Below are 20,999 nucleotides of genomic sequence, written 5' to 3'. Positions count from 1 at the left end.
GTCCGGACGGCCGGGGCGCAGGGGCTGTCCTGGGAGCCGGCGGGAAGGAGGCTCCGAGTCCCCGCTGCGGGCCCGGAAGATGGTGGCATCGATCGCTCTCTGCGTTCCGGCCTTTTTTCGTGCTCGCTTTTGCTTTTTCCTTATCCTCGTTTCCCAGGGCGACTCTGCCGGCGACCCCAAACCCACTGGCACCCCAGGACCCCAGGCAGGTGGCTGGGTGGGGCGCAGGAGGAATTGGACACACCAACCGGAAGGGCAGCCGGCAGGACCCGGCCCCCTAGGATTATCTGTTTTAAAGTCTGTAACCTCAGTTATATCTGCAGTCCTTTTGCATGTGATGTAGCATATCCACAGGTTCCAGCGCACAGGGTACGGATATTTTAAAGTGTCCATCATTTGGTCTGTCATTATATGTCTACGTTTATAGTAATGCCTGGGCTGTCAAACTCAACTCATTCCAAATTCATGTCCAAACACCAAAAAGCGGGGCCAGCACGGGTGGGGGTGGGGATAGCAGGCCCGGGACGGGAATGGGCCTCGGCTTCCTGGGTCTGGGTGTGCCCTTCTCCAAGCAGCGGCGGGCCCGGAAGGGAGGAGGAGGGTGGCCCAGGGCCCCAGCGCAGCCCACGACCAGACACCCATACCTGCGGGAAGGGAGGTTGTGTTCTGGGAACGCTGATCTCCCAGGTGCCTACGCCAGAACGGAACAGAGCAGTCAGATTGGTGGCGCGTGTTTGTCATCCCGGCACAGGGAGGCTGAGCACAGTGGAGGGTCACTTGGAGCTCGAGGCCAACCTGGACTACATAGGGAGACTCTCTCACAAACAAGCAAGAAAACAGGACTGAGCCTTGCATTGATTTTAGTGAATGAACAGGCCACCAGGGGTGCTGGGAGCTGAAGACTTTTCTCCATTTATTTTTTTATTTTTATTTTTGTGAGACTGGGTGACCCCATGTAGTTCAGGCTGGCCTTGAACTACTGCAGTCCTCCTGCCTCAGCTTCCCGAATGCTAAGCCGGCTTCCTTTCTCCTGTTTCTCTGTACAAAATGGCTTCCCATGACTCTGGGTGACCTAGAGCCCCTAGTTTTCTAGAAAAGGCCAAGCCAGAGACAGTGGAAGCCACCAGGGAGAAAGTGGCTTCCACTCTTCTTAAGATCTTTGCCCCAGAGCTGGGGTTCTGTCCAGTAGAAAGGTCCAGACCCCCACTTCTGAGTACTTGGCGACACCGAGGACGTGGCCAGCCCTGCCGCCCTGCTCCCCTTGGTGTTGGTTCCAGACCATACTTCCAGACTGGTCAGGCTGAGCTCCTGCCCTGCTGACTGTGGGCTGAGGTGTTCTGTGGAGTAGGTGGAAACCGGAGGGGAGGAGCCACCAGCCAGGTGCCTGTGTATCGTGTGGAAAGTATGAGAGATGGGGGGGGATTTTCATTCTCAAACCTTTTTCTTTGATGGCTATTCTTTTGTGGGGGCTGGGGCCCCAAGTCTTGCACACACCTGGAGCACTTTTGCTGGGCGATTTGAAGGTCGAAAGGGTCATGTTAGGCCCTTTCCTGCTCCTGGTGAGGCTGACAGCCAGCTGCACGTTAGGGAGGTGAGTGGTTCCGACATCTGGGGTCCCCCACCCCCAATTTCCCCTGTCAGCCCACGAGGGCCTGTGTGGCTCTTTGTGATCTGCTCCAGTTACAACCTGCTGTGGAGGTACAGGGATCAAAGCCCATATGTGTTTTTTGTTTGTTTTTGTTCTCTGTGCTGGAGATGAAGTCAGGCCTTGTGCATGCTAAGACTGTCCTCTGCCACTGAGTCCGCCCCCGCCCAGCTTGAACCAGTCTTCTCCCGGGGTTTCGTCTTGGCCTGGGATCTTGGGTCAACCTCCCTCCTCTACCATTCCCCACAGGGACATTGTATCACCTCGTAATTCTCCTGTACTCATTTTGTAATAATACCCCATATTGGTCTGTGAGCAGTGCTGTTTAGAGGTATTAACCTCCATTAATTTTTGAGACAGGGCTTGCTAAATTGCTAGAGCTGGACTTGAACTTGCAGTCTTCCTGACTCAGCCTCCCAGAGTGCTGGGATTATAGGCGTACACCAGCACATCCAGCTTTGTGGTGTTTTGGGATAGGGTCTCCCTACAGTGTCCGGGCTGGCCTTGAACTTGCTGTGTAGTTTAGGCTGACCTCATTTGGGATCTTCCTGCTTCGGCCTCCCACATTCTGGAATGATAGGTGTGCACACCCTGTCCAGCTTATTCATCCATTTTGAGTGCTCTGTGTTGATCTCCTGGGTCTCAGTGAGGCTGGTTCTTCCTCCGTCCGCCTCCTCCTCTCCGTCCAGTGCTGCAGTAAATAGCTGCAGCTCCCAGGCTCTGGCGAGGGCTTCTGGGTAGGAGAAGCAGAAGCAGAAGGTCGCGCTGGCGCTGGGTCCTAAGGCGGAGCCTCCGCTTTGCTGGGTGTTGAGGAAGTGCCCCCCTCTGTGCCCTGTCAGCTTCTGCCCCTCCTGGGCTGGTGAGGCCGAGCTCTTCACCGTTACCAGTGCCAGACCTTAGCACAGACTTTTGTTTTGGTAGTGGGGTTTGAACCCCAGGCCTTCACACAGAGCTACTTCCCCAGCTCTTTTCAGATTTTTGAGTCAGGGTTTCACTCAGTTGCCGGTTTTGAACCTGCACTTCTCCTGCCTCTGCCTCCCCAGCAGCTGGACATACAGGCATTGCCTGGCTAGCAGGTGTTAATTTCTGCCAGTCTCAGGGCTCTGAAATTGTTTCCCTGTTTTAATTTCCATGACTAAAAAATTAGTTTAATTCTTTGCCCTGGGAGAGCATTGGTAAGGGAAGCTTTCCCTGTTGGTGGTCATTGATTGCATCTGGCGTTTTTTCATTTGGTTGGTTGGTTGGTTGGTTTGGCCTGGGAGTCTCTCTATGTAGCCTGAGCTGGCCTCAAACTCCTAGTGATCTTTCCTGCCTCAGCCTCACAAGTGCTCAGATTACAGATGTGCACCATAATACCCAGCTTCTGCATTTGGTGTTTTAATGTGTTCCTAATCAGATAGAATTCACAGAGCTCTTTCTCCGAGTTTAGGCATCTGAACTTCTGAAGTTAGATTGTATTTTCTAATTTTGTTTAACTCTGTTTTTGCGGTATTGGGGACAGAACCCAGGACCTTATGCATGCTAGGAAAGCTACTGCTGAGCTACAGACTTTAAAATTTTATTTTGAAACAGGGTCTCATTAAGTAGACCAGGCCAGCCTAGTAGCCCTCCTGCCTCAGCCTCCCAATTAGCTAGGATTCCAGATGACTGCCACCACACCCAGCCATACTTTCTAATTTTAAACTTCAGAAGGCATCTGGCTCTTGCACTGTGCAAATGAAAAAGCTGAGTCACCCGGATTTTGCAGCACAGTGAAAATTGCCTAGACGGTTGTGGTGCCCTTTCAGCCAGGAGTGATGTCCAGTTACCCCTGCACACATTCAGGGCCTGCCCGTGGGCTTTGCTCAAGCCTGTTTCCCTTGCCTATAAAACAGAAGCCCTGTACAAGGCTGAAGGTCCTTCTGCAACACTGATTTTCCTGCGTGCTGAGGGTGTAGCTCCTTGGTCTGCTGAAGGTGATGTGAGCCAGCCAGCACTGTGAGAGACGATACAGGGAGGGTCAGCTGCTCTGCCCTGAGACTGCAGGCGAGGGTGGGCTCCAGTGCTCTGTGACCCTGTGACCTGCTGGCTGGCACTTGGACAGGATGTCTCATGCGCTGGAGTCACCCAGGAGTCAGAGAGCTTCCTGGCTTGCGCAAACCTGGGGGTGAGAGGCTGCTGCCAGCCAAGTTAGGTCAGCATGTGAGTCCTTGTAGCAAAAGTGAGACGGCCGGTCTACTGCCCAAAGTAGGGTACTTTTGAAAATCAAGGAAATTACCCCTAAGATAGGAATATTAGCTGCCTAGCACACAGGAGATGTGTAAAGTAAGATTGGGAAATAAGATGTTTTCACGTTTTTTTAATTCGTTACAATAAGAGACGCGTTGCCACGAATACTCGAAATCCTCCTCACCTCACACACACTGGTCCCATCGTCCTCGCCGCCTTTCCGCAGCAGCTCTGGAGTCCTCTTTCCCGAGAGTCTTTAGTTGCCCTGTCTTGACTGCCTCAGTGTCCTGAATCTATTCAAAATTTTTACTTCTTGTGGTCATTTGGACTTCAGGGAAGAGCTGGAAGTCACACAGCCCCGCACCCCGGGACACAGCAGCAATGTTTTTACAGGCCCCTTCCGTTGGATGGTGCTTGGCAGTGGTGCGCACTGTGTTTTTGATCACAGAAAGACTGATAAAAAGAGAATTCCAGAAAGTGGCAAGAACGATGGGATACGTGTGTCCACCGCAAGGGGAAGGTTTTGCAGGGGACCCGTGTGGCAGTGTGTCGTCACTGTAATAACCATGTTCTTCTGCTCCGTGTACATCCAGCTACCAGTGGCAGAGAGGGCTTTGCCTGTGCAGAGTGGCGCCTTCCAAAAGACTGAACCTGCCTTCTCTCACCCTGGTGAGGGAGAGTCTGTTTCTGGAGCCCGGGAGAGGAGAAGGGGCTAGGATGTGGAGGCCAGGTCTTTCTGCGGCCTGCTTTTTATCTGCCAGGTCCCAAGCCAGCCAGAAAGAGCAATCTGCCCTGCAGAGGAATCAGAGAGCCGCCTGTTCCTGCAAGCTGGAGAGGCCCAGAACACTAACCTCATTATTTCTCAGGGGATATCTAAAAGCTTTGCGATATTCCCATTTGAGAAACAGACACAGGAAGTGGCATCGCCCTGTCAGCATCTCAGTCAGTAATAGAGCCAGGGAGCAAAGCTGGGGGGCAGAAGCTTGCAGAACTTTCCAGAATGTTGACTGCCCACACGGTCTGGTTTTCCACCAACAATAAAAAACATTTTCAACTGCTGAGGTCCTTTATGGTGTCCACAGTAGAAGCTCGGGATAGTAATTTTCTTCTGTGTGCAGAGCGTGGGTGCTGGGGCTGATCTTAATAAGCAGTGTCTGTGCATGGGCACGTCGGCATGGGAAAGGAGTGTGAGTGGCTGGGCCTGCTGCACCTGGATGTGGGCAGGGCACCTGTGACTGGCCCAAGGGCTCAGGTAGGTGACGCAGAGTTGGTCTTCTGGGTCCTTTGAAGATGCCAGGGCTGGGTCACAGTACTCCTAGCTCCCCTTTCCTGGGTCACGCAGAAGTCGCCACATAGAGCCTGGCTTCTGTTCCGAAGGTGAAAGAGGAGGCCGAGGGGGCCAAGCCCTTGGTACTTGTCTAAAGGGTGTCTTTTGAGGGAGAGCACCCAGGCCCCACACCCACCCCACACAGGTGCTGTACCTGAGCAGTAGCCCAGCCCCGCTTTTCTGCTTAAGCCTTTTCATGTATAACCATTTTAGATTCTGTGTCTTGTATCTTGAGTCCTGTAAAATACCAGAAGCTCTCAGCTGTGTTCCAGTGGGGAAAACATAAATTAACGCGCTGAGCCAAGCATCTGCTACTGTTCCATTAGGAGCAGACACAAAGCAAGACAGACCCTTCCAGGCTGGGCCCCCAGCGCAGGCTGCCCGAGTGGAGGTCTCGCGGGACACACGGAAGCCCAGGAGGAATGAAAGTGTGCCCACTCTTGTGTGGCTGTCCTGCAGTGTTAATGACAGGGACAGCCCAGACAAGCTTTCCTGGGACAGAAAGAAACTCGTCAAGTTCCCGGGCTGGGTCCCCCGGGTCGTCACCATTCTGCTGCTTTCCCACCTTCCCCAACCTGACCACTCTGCCCGTTGCTGGATGCAGCCCAGCAAGATGAGGGCACCCAGGCTTGGGGGCACTTTAGAGGCCACTGTGGCAGGGCCAGCCCGGTGTCCTGTGGACATGGGTGGTGGGGAATTTAGGTGCCTGCATCCCCTTTGCCTTGGTCTGTTCCAGATTAGAATCCAATCTGCCTGGGCTCTAGAAGCCTAAGAGAGCAGCTTCCTCAAACTCGCTGGCTGCCAGCCCTGTTCTCTGGGATGAAAAGAACGACATAGGTCTCTCTTCCGTGTTCATTCCGTCTCCTGCCAGAGTCCCAGCGCCATATCTGTGCCGGGACAGCCTCGGGTGTCCTGGGAACGGTTTTCCTTGGGCAGAAAGGCTCCCTTGGACAGGCCTTGTCCCTACTCAAGACTGAACCAGGGCGTCTGGAAAGTGAGGGAGCAGGAGAACCGGGGACCAGCTGGGGAAGGTTTGGGGTGTCAGCAGGACCCACGTGGCCCAGGCAGTGGCTCACCTGGCCCATCCACCCACACCTGGAAGAGGAGCTGGTGGTGAAATAAGGACTTTCTGTTCATCTTCTGTAATTAGAGAAATCACAGATTCGGCAAATAAAGGGAAGTATTTGCCTAATCCAGGGGAAGAGAAAGTGGCAGCTGTTTGGGAAGGGGCAGAACCCGTGACTATCTCGCTGGCAGTGCAGCCGGTTCCTTCCACCCCCGCGTATTCAGTGATCACTGTGGACGGACGTTTGGCCTGATATTCTGCTCTCGGTAGTGTCAGGACCTCAAGGTGGACGCCCTTTGGTGTTAGCTGCACGGGATCCTGGAGTAGAAGTGCATTTTTACTCTGGCTCTCGCAGTGGAGGTGTGACGTGAACTGCATTCGCCAGGCCCAGCCTTGGAGGAGGAGGAAGTGGAGCTGCTCAGGTGGGCAGCGCAGTAGCACCTGTGACCCCAGGCTCTGTGCCCAGGTCTTCTGCTGTGCATGGTTCCCTCGTCTGCTACCTGAGCCTCAGAGGCAGAGGCCAGGCTGGAATGCAGGGCTGCCCAGCCCGGGAGACAGGGCCTTTCTTCTCCACCACCACAGATGCTAAAGAACTTTAAAAATGCAGGTTGCCGTGGAAACCCTCCTATCTGGCTGATGATTTAACATCACAACAGATGCCAAGCCCTCCAGGTCCCCAGGGACACCCCTGTTCCCCCACCGGGAGCATCAGAGCCCCAGGTTGATGGTGCAGCAGCCTGGATCCCAGCGGATGCCCATTCACCTGCAGCCACCTGCCCGCAGTGCAAGTCATCGTTCTCCAAAGAAGACGGGAGCCGGCTTGAGCGTCTCTCCCAGCAGCACTTTGAACTAACAGCACAGGGGCCTGACGCGGGTCATGTGGGGTGTGCTCTGCCCACGAGTGGGTGGAACCAGAAAGGTTAGGGAGGAAGCCACACTGGCGTCAGTGACTTAACTGGAACGGATGCATTTGGGGACCGTTTCTGTGGGCTTGGGTCAGTTTGGGGCCTGCGGATCTTTGACGACGTAGCTGCTATTCTCCCAAAAAGAAACGAATATTGGAAATACATGTTCTTTTAAGGGGGAGGGGGTGGGATTCTATTATGATAACACAACTCCTGAGATTGGTACCTCATAAAGAAAGCAGGTTTGTTTATTTAGCTCACAGTTTTGAGGCGAAAGCCCAAGATTAGGAGGCCCCTGGGCTGGGCCACATCACGGTGATGGCATCTTGGTGGGGGTGTGTGTGACAGGCAGAGGCGACAGGGTTGGCGGGTGCAAGGGACCGCTGGGATCCTGACAGCCCCACGCTGAGGGTCAGGCTGCCCACCCCTGAGCCCCTGTGGCTGCCACACGCAGTCTTCCCTGACCACCTGCTGGCCGCTCCTGCCTTGCTGGGAAACCCAGACCTGCCCAACCCCCTCACCCAGGCGTTCGAAGCACTTTTCCCGCTCAGCAGGAGGACTTGGGCCCTGGTGTTAGACATTTCCTTTGTTCCCATCCTTAGAACAGTGAAACGAATACTCGCGTACCCATGACTTTGCATTTTGGGGCTAACACGGCTGTGGGGTCAGTTTGTTCCTCAGCGTGCAGACGTCAGTGGGTGGATGGGTATCGCGGTACCTCTACCTCGGGGTCTGCTTCCTAGCATCCTAACTCTTGCAGAGCACCAGGCTGTGGCCCTCTGTTCTGCTACATGGAACTTCTTGATTTTACACCCAGTTGAATTCAGTTTTGCATCTGCATTGGCTGTTTGTAGTTTTTCAGCAGTCACTGAACCTATTTTTCTGTTACTCTTTGTCTAGTCTGGTGATTTATTTCTTGCATGGAACCTACAGCCTTACGCTGAGCATGCAATCTACCTCCACCACTGAGCCACATCCCCAGGTTAGAATGTTTTAGGTTGTCCTGGGGATTGAACTTGGGGAGCGCCAGGCTACCTTTACAGCCTTTCTTTCTTTCTTTCTTTCTTTCTTTTTTTTTTAAGTTTTTAGCAAACATTTATTGAGGGACAAGCACAATATGTACTAGGCTAGCCATTTTTATTTATCAATCTCTGTTTTGTTTTGTAGTACTGGGGATTAAATACTCTTTCCCAGAACAGTCAGTCCTCACACACTTGTTCTACAGGTGGATTTGAGTTTAAAACTTCTCTTGCGTCTGACTTAACCCTGCAGGCGTTCTCTTTTGTGCCGCCTACTGACACGGCGGCCCAGGCACCCAGGAAGCCCATCTCGCTCTGGTTAGCTGCTTGCCCAAGAGCATGACTCATTGACAAGCTGGGAACTGCTGGTCTCCTGACTTGCAGTCTAGGGTCACATGACAGGATTGGTGTGAGCATTTCCTTTCTGGGGCGCCAGAAGCAGCCCTTGGCAGACTGGAAAAACCAGAGGACTCAGGAGCTGTCCACCTCTGCTGGTGCCCCCATCTCCTGGACTGGCACACACCCTGTGTTTTGTGTTAGTGTATTGGGCAAGGGGCTAGTGAACTTTTTTTTGTTCTTCTTTTGGTTTTGGTTGTTTTGAGACAGTCTCACTGCATAGCCCAGGCATGCACCACCATACTTGGCTGTGAGCATTTTGTGTGTTACTTTTTTGCCTAGCCCACTGCTCTCTTAGGGCGCTGCACACAGGTGGCGCTGCTGTCTTTATCACTAACTTGGGAGCGGTCTCCCATACTTTGTCCAACAGATTCATGTGCCATGAAATAGTGGAGAGGGTACCAGGGACGTAGCTCGGCAGCACAGTGCCTGCCTGGCAAACCTGAGGCCCCAAGTTCCATCCCCATTCCAAAAAAAAAAAAAAAACGCAATGGGGGGGCCTCCAGACTCGGCATAGTCAAAAGAGAGTCCCTGGCTGTCTCTATCCTGGCTCCAGGCATGAGGTGTGGAGGGGAACTTGGGGTTCATCAAAAATATAGTGATTGCACGGGAAAAGGTGTGTGGCCCAGGGTCACGCCTCGGGAACCCCTCAATTTTAACCCCTCCCGTGTGTGTGATACGTCTTTCACTGTCATAAGCTTCTGACTTAAATACCTACTGCCCTGGGCACGGTGGTGTACACCTGTAACCCCAGCGCTCAGAAGGGTGACTGCAGGAGGATTGGTGCAAGTTCAAGTCTGGCTAGGACTGCTACCTAGTGTGGTCAAGGCCAGTATAGACTTGGCAAGACGTTGTCTCAAAAACCACAGCGGGGGCCGGGGGTTTAGCTGTGTTGCCACCACCTGCCTTGCAAGCCAGAGATTCTGAGTTTGATCTGCAGTACAAAAAAAAACCCACAGTGGGAACGTGGTTTGTCCACACCTCGTGCCTGTGGGCTGCCCGTCCTGATGCCTCCTGTGTCATGCTGTCCTTGGCAGGTGGGTCCACACCCCAGCTCCAGGATGTGGCGGTCCTTGGCCCCTCTGTGCTTCCTGCTGGTGCTGACCAGTGCCTACAACGCACCGTGGTTCCACCCGCTGTCGGACGAGCTGGTCAACTACATCAACAAGCAGAACACGACGTGGCAGGTGGGCAGCATCCGAGCGTCCTCTCTCCAGGCACAGGGTCTGTCCCGCTCAGTGTGCATGTGCGGGTGTGGGGGAGGAAGGGGCCTGGGAAGCCCGCTGTGGAAGGGGTGCGCGTCTGCGTAGTGTGCACGCACACGATGTGAGTGTGTGATTCGTGCATGTTCTGCTTGCTGCTCAGCCCTGAGCCTGGTGCTGCAGGCACTGACAAGCAAGGAAGGAGCTGTGCAGGGCCAGGAGGGTCTCTTCTCAGCAGACCCAGGAAGATCCACAGGCCTGGGGCCAGCACTGTGCCCGTGGGTCACTGTTGCCTCTGAGCTGGGTTGGACCCAGGTCTCCCCGAGTTGGGCCTTTCATAGGGCTGTGAGCGCACCCACCCACTGCCCGGGAAGCCCTCTGTCAGTGGCTGACCATCATGAGTGTGGCTCTGTTCCAGGCTGGACACAACTTCCACAACGCAGACATGAGCTACGTGAAGAGGCTGTGCGGCACCTACCTGGGTGGGCCCAGGCTGCCGCAGAGGTGAGAGCCCCTGGGGACAGTGGGTCCAGGAGGGACAGGCCAGGCCCCCCGGGCTGCAGGGACCACCTCAGGTGTATACAGGGCTGCCTTGTGCCGGTATTTTCTACCTGCTTCCCCACGGGGTGTCAGGGCTGGGATGAGGTCCCCAGGCATGGCACATGAGGCCTGGATGGACTAAAAAAAGCCCAGGAGCCGCCATGACCATAGAATGAAACCCTGTCCTTGAATCTGATTGTTCAGTTCCCTCTTATATAAAATGAGAATCAGAAATATGAGGTAAATATTTAAAAGTGCATTTAAGAAGCAACTGGGGGGCTGGGGATTTGGCTCAGTGGTTCTGCTGCCTGCCTCACAAGTGCAAGGGCCCGAGTTCAATCCCCAGTACCCCAAAAAAGCGAGTGGGGCAGCTGTGCAGGCGGGGTGCGGACAGCAGAAGAATGTCTGACCTGGGGCGCGTGGTGTCAATCCAGAAGGGTGGGAGTCCAGCGAGATCTTCCTTTCCCAGAGTTCAGTTTGCTGAGGACATGGACCTACCCGAGAGCTTCGATGCCCGGGAACAGTGGCCCAACTGCCCAACCATCAAAGAGATCAGAGACCAGGGCTCCTGCGGCTCCTGCTGGGTATGATGGAGGCGCCTGAGGGCTGAGGGGAGAGGGGCGGATCTGGGGAGGGACTGGCCGTGACAAAAGGAAGGCACTGGTGTCCCAGTGTCCATCAGCGCGAGAATGATCCCTGCGGCCAGGGGTGCATGTGAGGGATGCACGGCACTCTGCAGACTGCAGCTCCCACGTACACGGGCTGTGGAGCCATCTCTGGTCGGTGAACAGCGCTACTCTGCGTGTGTCTTAGGTTTTGTCTTTCAGTTGTGGTAATGTACACCACAGGCAATAAACCACCTCAACCTTTTTTTTTAAGTGGTGCTGGGGATGGAGTCCACGGGGCCTGTACCACTGAGCCACAGCCTCAGCCCGTGCTTTGCCATTATACCTGGGCAGCAGACCCAGAAGTTGCCAGGCTGGCCGCCTGCGAGCCTCGGCTCAGCCTCCCGAATCGCTGTGTTACGGGTGTCTTCACCGCTGTCAGGCGCACGCACACAGAAGGCGGCAGGGACGTGGTGCAGGGTCGCTGCTAGGGCCTCAGGGTGCTCTGCGGCGGTCTCACCCCAGGCTCCACAGAACGCCTTGCCCTTGCATCCACACTAACTCCCTGCCCTGGCAGCTGCTCTTTGCTTTCTGTGCTCTGGACTTGACTGCTCTCCGTGCCTCACGGGAGTGGGACCCTCACGGAATCTGGCTTCTAGGTGAGCCATGTTCTTTCAGAGATGCGAGCCAAGCTCCCCAGAAACGTTCAGGTCTCTTCCTTCACAGCTCAGTGTGAGCCCAGAAGCCTGAGTGACCTGGGGGACCAGCTGTGGGAGGGTCTGCATTCCTGGAAGGCGCCAGCCGGGTGGGCGGGTGGCCTTTGCCAGCGAGCCTTGTCCTTCAGGCGTTCGGGGCTGTGGGAGCCATGTCCGACCGGGTCTGCATCCACACCAACGGGCGCGTCAATGTGGAGGTGTCTGCGGAGGACCTGCTCAGCTGCTGCGGCCTGGCGTGTGGAGATGGGTGAGTCTTGGGCCGTGCCGTGAGGGGGGTCTGGGGTGTCTGGGAGAGTCCTGGTGTGGCTGCTGCTGATCCTGATAAACCATGGGTTCAGAGAGGGTGCGGTCATTTCTGAGCTCCAGTCAGGTTTCTGGGGTTCTTTTGAGGGGGAGGTTGAGCCAAGGTCTTACATATTCTAGGCTTCCTTGAACTCACTGAACTGAATAGTCCCACTGGCCTGCATCTCAGGGCGATCCTCCTGTCTCATCCTCCTGAGTGCTGAGATTTTAGGCATTGCTTGCTAGTCAAGTTTTTGTCCTTACTTACTCCTTTTCCTTCTTGGGGAAATGTCTTCTCCCTGCACCCATTTCCTTATCTATAGTCGGGTCACACTGAATTAAATGCTTAACTCAGAATCCAGGTGTGGTGCACACCTGTAATACCAGCACTGGGAAGGCTGAGCAGGAGGACTGCTGCAAGTTCAAGGCCAGCTTGGACTGCACAGTGAGTTCAAGACCCGCTGGAACCATCTAGTGAGACCCTGTCTCCAAAAACCTAACTCAAGAGCTCAGCATTGCCACCATCTGGCCCTGGGTCTGAGCAGTGTGCTGGACTCTTGCTGTAGATTTAAAAACCTGAGAGTTTTTTAAAAAAAAACCTGCCCTGGCCTCACCCCAAGCCGTGAAATCGGTCACTGGAGCTTTTTCTTAAGTATGGTGGTCCTTACCCACCCACCCGGGTACCGCTGGGTTTAGAAGCTGCTCTGCACTGTGTCCTGGCTGCATCCCTCTGGGGCCTTTCCTCAGTCAAGTCAGGGTCACTGGGTGTGTCACAAGCGCAGCAGCACCTCACCTACTAGATCCACAGCTGTGATGGTGACCGCAACTCCAGGCAGGTAGCGCACACAGCGTGGATACTCTGCATGAATGGGCGATGCAGAAGGAAGAACACTCGATATTTTACCCTCTGCTCAGAACGGAATGAAAAAAATTTTTTTAGAAGGAGTTAGAGTTTTATTGGAATTAAGGAGAAGAATAGTCCTGGATTTCCAGGAGGGATCCCAAGTGAGTGGCTAGTGAGACTCCTTGTCAAGAATATTTTATACAGCAAAATTAGTGTAGACACAACATGGGTCAGAGTACAGTCAACTTACAGGGTTACAGGTATAGCCGCTTAGCTAATACTGACCCAGTAGGGTAGTGAATTTGCTAGCAAGGATACGTGGAAAGAGCACAGGCACTTTGGGGTCGGTTGCTCTGGTTGCCCACCTATATGTCTCATGCCTACCCGGGCCACTGGCTCAGACGGTACTGTTACAGTACAGAGCAAGTCAGCCATGAAATGTAAAACTCAGGAACTGTGCCTGCAATTTGCCATGCAGTGTTTGGGGGCTGCATCTTGGAGTTGTGATTTGCTGTGGGCTGAGAGTCACTGTTGGAGAAGCAAGAGCACGTAGAGCTGTTGGGCGTAGACGCAAACACAAACACGAGAGTCTCCTGTCCCCCGAGGGTCCTCCCGGACAGGGATGAGAACTGGGCCGAGTCCCTGGAAGTGCAGATTGGCTCTGGTGTGAGCACCATGCAGCCAGGGTGACCTTGAACTTGCAGAGGCTGGGAGGAGCTGGGATTTCTCTCCCTGTGAGTTTGACGGCAGTTTCTTTTTAGCTGTAATGGTGGCTATCCCTCTGCAGCTTGGAAATACTGGACAAAAAAAGGCCTGGTTTCCGGTGGCCTGTATGACTCCCACGTGGGTGAGTGCGAGTCTGCTGCCCTGAATTCTCTAAGCAGGGAGCCATGGCAGCTTCTTTCCCATTCGTGTGGGAGGGTTGGGCAGAGGGCAAGGCTGAAAGCTGGAGACAAGTGGCAGCAGCCAGTGAACGCTCGCCTCTGCCCCAGGCTGCAGACCCTACTCCATCCCTCCCTGCGAGCACCACGTGAATGGTACCCGGCCCCAGTGCACAGGGGAGGGCGGCGACACCCCCAAGTGCAGCAAGGCCTGCGAGCCCGGCTACTCCCCGTCCTACACGGAAGACAAGCACTTCGGTATGGTGGGCTGGGCCGGGTGGCATGGGGCCATTAAAGCAGGATCCAGGAACACCAGGAAGGGGAGGACGGGGAATTCAGCCTTCCCACAAAGCTGGCTGTTGTACCCAAAATCCAGCTTTGACCCCTTTAGTTGCAAGGAACTGGACCCCTCATTTTGCAAGCAGCAGCTTGTGCTCGTGTTCTGCGGTCCCCTTGGCCTCTCCCAGGGCCTTCTGTCCCTTGCCCCCACCAGGGATCACTGCCAGCCCGGGGCCACATGCTCCTTACCTAGTGAAGGCTCTCCTGTCCTCCTGTGGGGGCTGCCGCCCTCACTGCCTCGCGGGGGCTGTCCCCAGGGTATGATTCCTACAGTGTCTCCAGTAACGAGAAGGAGATCATGGCGGAGATCTACAAAAATGGCCCAGTGGAGGGCGCCTTCACCGTGTTCTCAGACTTCCTGATGTACAAGACAGGTGCGTGCTGAGGCAGAGAGGCCGGGGTGCAGGTGTCGGGCCAGCTGCACTCCTTGCATTGCTGTCTCCCGTTCCTCCTTGTCGCTCTAACTGTGGCCTTGTTCCTCCAGTAGGACCTGCGCTTACTCTGTCCCTGCCTGTGTCCTGTCCACGTCTCTGCTGGCACAGTGCGGGCCTGGTGGCTCATTTCATTCAGCTTTGGCTTTGTCTGCAAAGCCCTGGGGTCGCACCTCACTCCCAGTGCTGAATGAGTGAGGAGAACCTTGTTCTGGGTGATGGCGATGGAAACAACGGTCCCCGTCCCTGTCCCATGGAGCTCTTTAGAGACCCCTTCCTCTCACTGCCATTCCGTTAAATGTTACTGCCCCTGCTCGTAACCCATGGCAAATAAGGATGGGACAAGACAAGATGACCGGGCAAGGAAAACAGTCGGGACAGCAATTCTGTTTGTCTTTCTCTGTGCCGAGACTGACACCAGGGCCCCACACACGTGCTAGGCAAGCTTTCTACCACGGAGCTGCAGCCTGGCCCTGTGATGGCGGCTCTGCACACTCCCCACCCGTGATCCTGAAGGTGCATTTCCGGTTCAGCTGAGTCCCCTGTCGGGAGGCCTGGGTGACTGGCTCCATGAGCGTGTGGCCGGCGTCCACCCAGTCCCCCAACAGCAGCCATCACCAACCCCTGTCCTCTCTGCCCTATGCATCGGTCCCCAGAGCTGTGGTTTCAAACTCTAAGCCGCGCAGTTCTTTGACAGATGAACCTTTGCGTGGTCTCTGAGATGGAAGACATCACCGACCCTTTAGCATTGTATTACATACATACATTATCATTTACTCGAACTGTTGTTTTTAAAGAGAACCAAGAGTGTTTTTCTGTGGAGCTTTGCTTTTGTACTGTACACATTTGAGTGTGTCCAGCATTCAAAAATAAATTTAGAGGCAGGGGATTTAGCTCAGTGGTGCCACTGCCTGCCACAAAAGCGCAAGATTCCGAGTTCAATCCCCAGTACCAAAAACTAAATAAGTAAATTTAGAGGGCCGAGGCTGTCGCTCAGTGGCAGAGAGCTTTGCTGAGCAGTGAGGCCCTGGTTCCGTCCCCAGCAGCGCACGCCCAGATTGTCCCCCAGTCCGTGCGAGCCGCCGGCTGGAGCGGTGGTACTCTGGTCGTATTTCCACTGTACAGCGCTAGGGAAGAGTGCAGCACCTGAGGCCCGCAGGCAGGCGGGCGGCTGTCAACCACCAGGCCACAGCCAGGTGCCTCGGGAGCCAGGGGTCTGGGCTTGGCCTGAACCGGCTTTCCTTCCCTCAGGCGTGTACAAGCATGTAGCTGGAGAGATGCTGGGAGGCCATGCCATCCGCATCCTGGGCTGGGGGAAGGAGAACAACGTCCCCTACTGGCTGGTGGGCAACTCCTGGAACGTGGACTGGGGAGACAGTGGTGAGTGCAGCCTCCTCCTTGCCAAGAATGGGGGCCCTGGTAAAAACCCAAGACATACTTTCCTCTTCCTTTTCTTCGCCAGGCTTCTTTAAAATCATCCGAGGAGAGGATCACTGTGGAATCGAGTCTGAAATCGTGGCCGGAATCCCGCGCACTGACCAATACTGGGGGAGGTTCTAATCTGCCGGCCGGGCTGGCCTGGGGCGAGACGGGCAGGAACGCCTTTATTCTTGGGATTCACGTGGGGCACAGAAGGTGTTTGGTGGGGCCTGCAGGCCTGGCTGGGTCACCCACACCTTCCTACACAGCTGTCTTCTGAGGAGACCACCCAGGCCCCCAACCTGCGTGTGGACGATGGCCACCGCGTCCTCCCCTGTAGCCTCTGCCTGCCGCCCCTCCCACCCTGACCCGAGCTTCTCCAGCGGCAACAGACACGGGTGCCTCAGCGCGGGTTTTCCAGAGGAGCAAGCACAGCCTCCTGGCAGCAGGGCGGAGCCCACCGGCAGCCCCCCGAGAAGGTAGCCCCTCGATGGGCTGGTGGCAGCCCTGGAGACAGCGCCCTCCCGTGTCGCAAGCCCTCTCTGGCTGGCCTCGGCCTTGGCTGATCCTTTTTTAATCGAAGTTTTACTCTGTGCACCTCAGCTGATCATGTGAATGAACAAGTTGAACAGTTGTAGAAGCGGCACTAGTTTCCCGGCCCCTCCTGATCGTGTGGCCTAAACTGGGTCACGTGGGCAGGACTCGCTGGCAGACCTGCTGACCTCAACTACCACGGTGAAACTAGCTTTTACTGTGTAAAACAAAAATCAGTGCTTCCCTCTGACAGTTTAACAAGGAACAGTTGTCAATAAAAGGTCTCCTCTCAGCTGGTCTGTTCTGGTGGCATCTGGAGTCCGAACGCATCCATGGCCCGGGCCTGTGTTCTGTGTGGCCCTTGTAGCCTTGTGCTCACCCTCTCCAGCCACGGCCTCCGCTCTTCTCTAGGGGTCCTCCTTAGCCCCCCTCTGAATCTCCCTGTAGGACTGTTCCCAAGCCTGACGCGCTTGCCCCATTCGGAGAGGGACAGCCGCCCATGATTTTAACCACAAGCCAGCAGCAGCCCAGCGCGGTGTGCGGACCCCACACACTCAGCTGCCACCCTCCGGGCTCCGTTCCCAGGATGCCTGTGCAGCGTGCTGAGGGCGCTCGTTGCCAGGGTTACTGCGCCAGTGCTTGAGGGAGAACACAAAGTACAGCACTGGCACCAAGTTCCGGTCTGGGAGCACCCATCACTCCCCACCTGAGCTGGAGTTCCCTGGCTCTGGGAAGCGCAACTCCCAGAGTTTGCAGAGCTGCATCCATGCGGTAAGCGCTGAACAACCTGGCAAAGGCTGGGATAGCTCGAAGGTACTACACTCTGTTTAACCCCCAGTGCCACAAAAACCGTGAACATTGCAGGAAAAATGGAACTTTCCCCAGCTCCCACTGGGGATTAAGCCCAGGACCTTTGCACTGAGTCACATCCTCAGCCTACCTCCTTCCCTCCCCTCCACCTTTTTTTTTCATTTATTATTGAGTCTGGGTCTTGCTAGATTTCTAGGTTGCCCAGGTTGGGCCTGAATTTGCGATCCTCCTGCCTCAGCCTTCTGGTGCTTCCCAGTTTAAAGCATTTAACAAAGTTAACTAAAGTCACAAATTCCTATTTTATTCGGATCCTCTGAATTCTGACCTGCTCCCCAACTGAACTCCATCCTGGCCTCCTCACTTGCAACTCCCTTACACCCCAGCCAGCCAAGGGGCCAGAGGGGCCAGGATTTGCACACTGCTGTCAGCACCCTGAGTTACCCGTGTGACAGCAGGTCTCATCCTTCAGTTACCCCGGGGCCACCCCTTGCCCCTGCACTCAGTAGTTCAGTGTCCTCTCAGTGCTGTCCGAGCGCAAGGCAAGTAGAAAGCAGGTCTCATCCTTCAGTTACCCCGGGGCCATCCCTTGCCCCTGCACTCAGTAGTTCAGTGTCCTCTCAGTGCTGTCCGAGCGCAAGGCAAGTAGACGGTTCAGATGTAGATGCCCACCTTTTTCCTTTTTCTTGCAGGGCCAGAGCTGAACCCAGGCCCCTGCAGATGTTAGATGAAGCACTACCACTGGCCTGCAGCCTGGCTCCACTTTACTTTGAGACAGGGTCTTGCTAAGTTGCCCAGGCCAGCCTGGGACTTGCGATGCTTCTGCCTCATCTGGGACTAGAGTTGTGTAGCACCACACATGGCTTCTTTTCCACTCTTAACACCTGTGGCTGCTCAGAGACGTTCTACTCCAAATGGCCCACAGGCCAACAGCATGGCTGTCACCTGGGACCATGCAGGGTTAGAATGAATGCTAGACCAAGGTGACACTTCAAAAAGATGCTGGTCATTCCTAGACACACTGAAGTTTGAGGAACTTGGAGTTTGAAGCCAGGTGTGGTAGCACATGCCTACAATCCCAGCACTTGGGAGGCTGAGGCAGGAAGATTGCAAATTTGACTCCAGTGTGGGCTAGGTAATGAAATTGTCTTAAAAAAAGAAAAAAGAGTGGTCTCCAGGTTGACAGTCTCTGGTCCTGGAGGGTAAGTTACTACGATAAGACTTGAGGTTTGAGAATCCTGGGTTTAGAGCTCAAGTTTCCAACACTTCCACGAGTAACCAGCCCTCTCTTCTACAGCAGCCCAAGCCCTCAGGAGATAGCTCAGTCGGGCAGGAATGGGCTTCACCCAAAGGGGGAAAGTTTACCCCCATCTACATAAGCCCCCAGCTGGTGAAACTTTACTGTCCTAGGTTCTGCCCCTCTACATCCTCCAGTGTGAGATGCACGCAGACGATGCAGAGAGCGCTCCTGGTCAATTACATTCAAAGCAGGAAGCAGGGAAGGGCAGCCAGACTTGGTGGATGCAAACAGAATGCCCAGTGAAGCCTGAATCTCGAGTAAATGACTAGTTTGTTTGCGGTATGGGTATTCTAAAAAAATAAAATGTCCCTCTGGAAATCAAGTTTAATTGGTGTCATAGCTTATAGCTAGATGGCCCCCAGAACCTCATGCAGTCACAGGTGGGGCTTTGTAGCGGTCACTGGGTATAGAGTGATACTGGGGTAGAGCATAAGACGCTGGGACGGGTCCTGGTGGGATTCATTACAGGTGTGAGTGCTGCCTGCCCTAAGTGCACGAACCTGGATGAACATATGGGACAGTAACAGGGCACTGTTGTCACTTGGCTGCTCTGCTGCCTTGTGCCTGCCACAGACTGTGTCCCCTTTGCGATGCCCCTCTGCCATGGCAGCTGGCCAGCTATGGACTGAAACCTACAAACGGAGCCACACCACAATAAACCCTCCTGTTTGGGTGTCATATTTTATCTCAGAGGTCACTCAAGACAACTGGGCAGCCTGTTTTATCTGGCAAAACTAGAAGAGATAATACTCAGGACGATAGTTTTCCAAGAGCTATGCAAGAAATGAGAGCCAAGATCTTTGTGCACGTTGGTGATGTTAGAATCACGTTGCTATGTGGCTGAAAGGGACCCAGGAGACCCACAAGCCACAGTGTGACGTCCCCAGGTGGGTCCAGGGAGGCTTTGGTGTGCCCTCTTCCGTGAGCTTTAGTGGAATTAAATCAGAGTCAGCACACCAATTCTGTTACCCCCTCCTCTGAAAGCCCAAATTAAAGCCTTCCATTTCAAGAACTAGGAAAACATGGGTGAGTCCAGCTCACATCCACAGTGGTGTCTGGCAAGTTCACCTCGCATGGCGACAAGCTGTCCCAGACTGGGCCTCAGGTGAACCAAGGAACTGAGCCAGTCATTCCCAGGGCCGTGCTAAGAAAGTCCGCTTCCCTGTCTGCAAATCCAGCTGAGTGCCGCAGTCACCCACGGTGCGCGGTACACGGCCACGGGTGCGTCCCTTAAGCTCAGTGTCCGCTGGTCCCCCCAGGGTGGCTCTGAAGCAAGCCCGGCAGGTAACCGGACAGAGCTCGGGAGGGACGAACGCTGGCCTCAGGCTGTGTTGTCTCCAGACTGATCTGAAAGTGAGCCCAGCCCACGTCCCTCTGCCCCTCATTGTGCGCCCTCCTGCGTGTGGCCACCTGAGCTCTGAAGTTCAGCCTCCGGCAGTGGCGATGAATCACCCTCCTGCCTCCACCTTGTATTTCAGTGAGAGCAGACCTCACACACCTGGACCTTCATGGGTTCGAGTCGATCTCCCCCCACACTGGTTCCCAACCCATGGTTCTTTCCAGAGCCCCCCACCAGCCTCATGGAGAATCTTGGGGAGCCACAGTGCCGAGTTTAAACTCAACCGTGCTGGGTGAAGAGGGAGCTCAGCCAGCTTCACAAGAGACCAGGCTACCTACCCTTCCGCTTTCCAGCCCAAACCTGAAAACATCTTTTGACCTTGAGATTGCAGTGTTAAAAAAGCTGGGAGAAAAAACATCTTAAGATTTCTCAGTGCAGCCAAAAGAATGTGACTTAGGCATGATGACACACACTTGTAATCACAGAGGCTGAGGCAAGAGGATCGCTGCAAGTTCGAAGCCAGTCTGGGCTACAAAGTAGTTTGCAACGAGCCTAAACTTCATAGCAAGACGCTGTCTCAAAAAAGTAAAATGAATTTGCCCAAAGTAGAGAAGGTGAGAGAGGGAAAGTGGTGACTGACCAAAGCGGAACAGTGACCGCCAGCCCCACAAGCAGGGGCTGTGTCCCTTCTGATAAAATGCCTTGTTCCTCGAATACATTTGATAAATGCAGTCATGACACTCTATGCTAAAAGTCTGTCTTGCTGGGCATGGTGGTACACTCCTGGGAGGCTGAGGCAAGGAGGATCATAAGTTCAAGCCCAGCCTGGGCAACTTAGCAATTTAGTAAGACCCTGTATCCAAATGAAAAATACAAAGAGCTGGGAAATGCAGCTCAGTATAAAGGCCCTGGGAATGGGGGAAAAAAAATCCCCACTGTGGGGGGGTCGGGCCTTTGCCAGCGTGGTGGTCCCACTTCTGAAACCGGCCAGGGACAGTGTCACTGCATCTCTGAAAGCCACGCTCCCTCTGATGAGGACACCAGGAGTCCAGCTTTTATTCCCCCCCAGCGTGCATTCTCGGGAAACACGGAAACAGAACCGAGAGCTGCCAGCATTCCTATCTGCCACCCTCAGTCCAATGAAAGGAAAGACTGAGTGGCCAGACCCGGCCGAAGGAAAGTGATACTCAAAGC

General features: G+C 54.6%; 1 protein-coding gene across 2 annotated transcripts; it reads left to right on the top strand.

Moving 5' to 3' along the window:
• Nucleotides 1–9,603: 9,603 nt before the first annotated feature.
• Ctsb (cathepsin B) lies at nt 9,604–16,651 on the top strand. 2 transcript variants are annotated; one of them, XM_010622613.1, is made up of 9 exons: nt 9,604–9,753; nt 10,187–10,272; nt 10,778–10,892; nt 11,758–11,876; nt 13,517–13,602; nt 13,748–13,894; nt 14,233–14,349; nt 15,658–15,786; nt 15,869–16,651. In XM_010622613.1, the coding sequence occupies exons 1-9, from the start codon at nt 9,628–9,630 to the stop codon at nt 15,964–15,966; spliced, it is 1,023 nt and encodes a 340-aa protein (XP_010620915.1). In that variant the 5' UTR covers nt 9,604–9,627; the 3' UTR covers nt 15,967–16,651. The 2 variants fall into 2 exon arrangements, with proteins under 2 accessions (XP_010620915.1, XP_019062942.1); XM_019207397.1 differs by lacking the exons at nt 9,604–9,753; nt 10,187–10,272; nt 11,758–11,876 and having other exon boundaries at nt 10,819–10,892.
• Nucleotides 16,652–20,999: the final 4,348 nt, after the last annotated feature.

This window comes from Fukomys damarensis, unplaced genomic scaffold (assembly GCF_012274545.1).
Source record: "Fukomys damarensis isolate Sample0158 unplaced genomic scaffold, DMR_v1.0_HiC HiC_scaffold_18, whole genome shotgun sequence".
NCBI classification, from domain to species: Eukaryota; Metazoa; Chordata; class Mammalia; order Rodentia; family Bathyergidae; genus Fukomys; species Fukomys damarensis.
The sequence above is the reverse complement of the archived record's forward strand: the minus strand, read 5'-3'. Positions and strand labels throughout refer to the sequence as shown.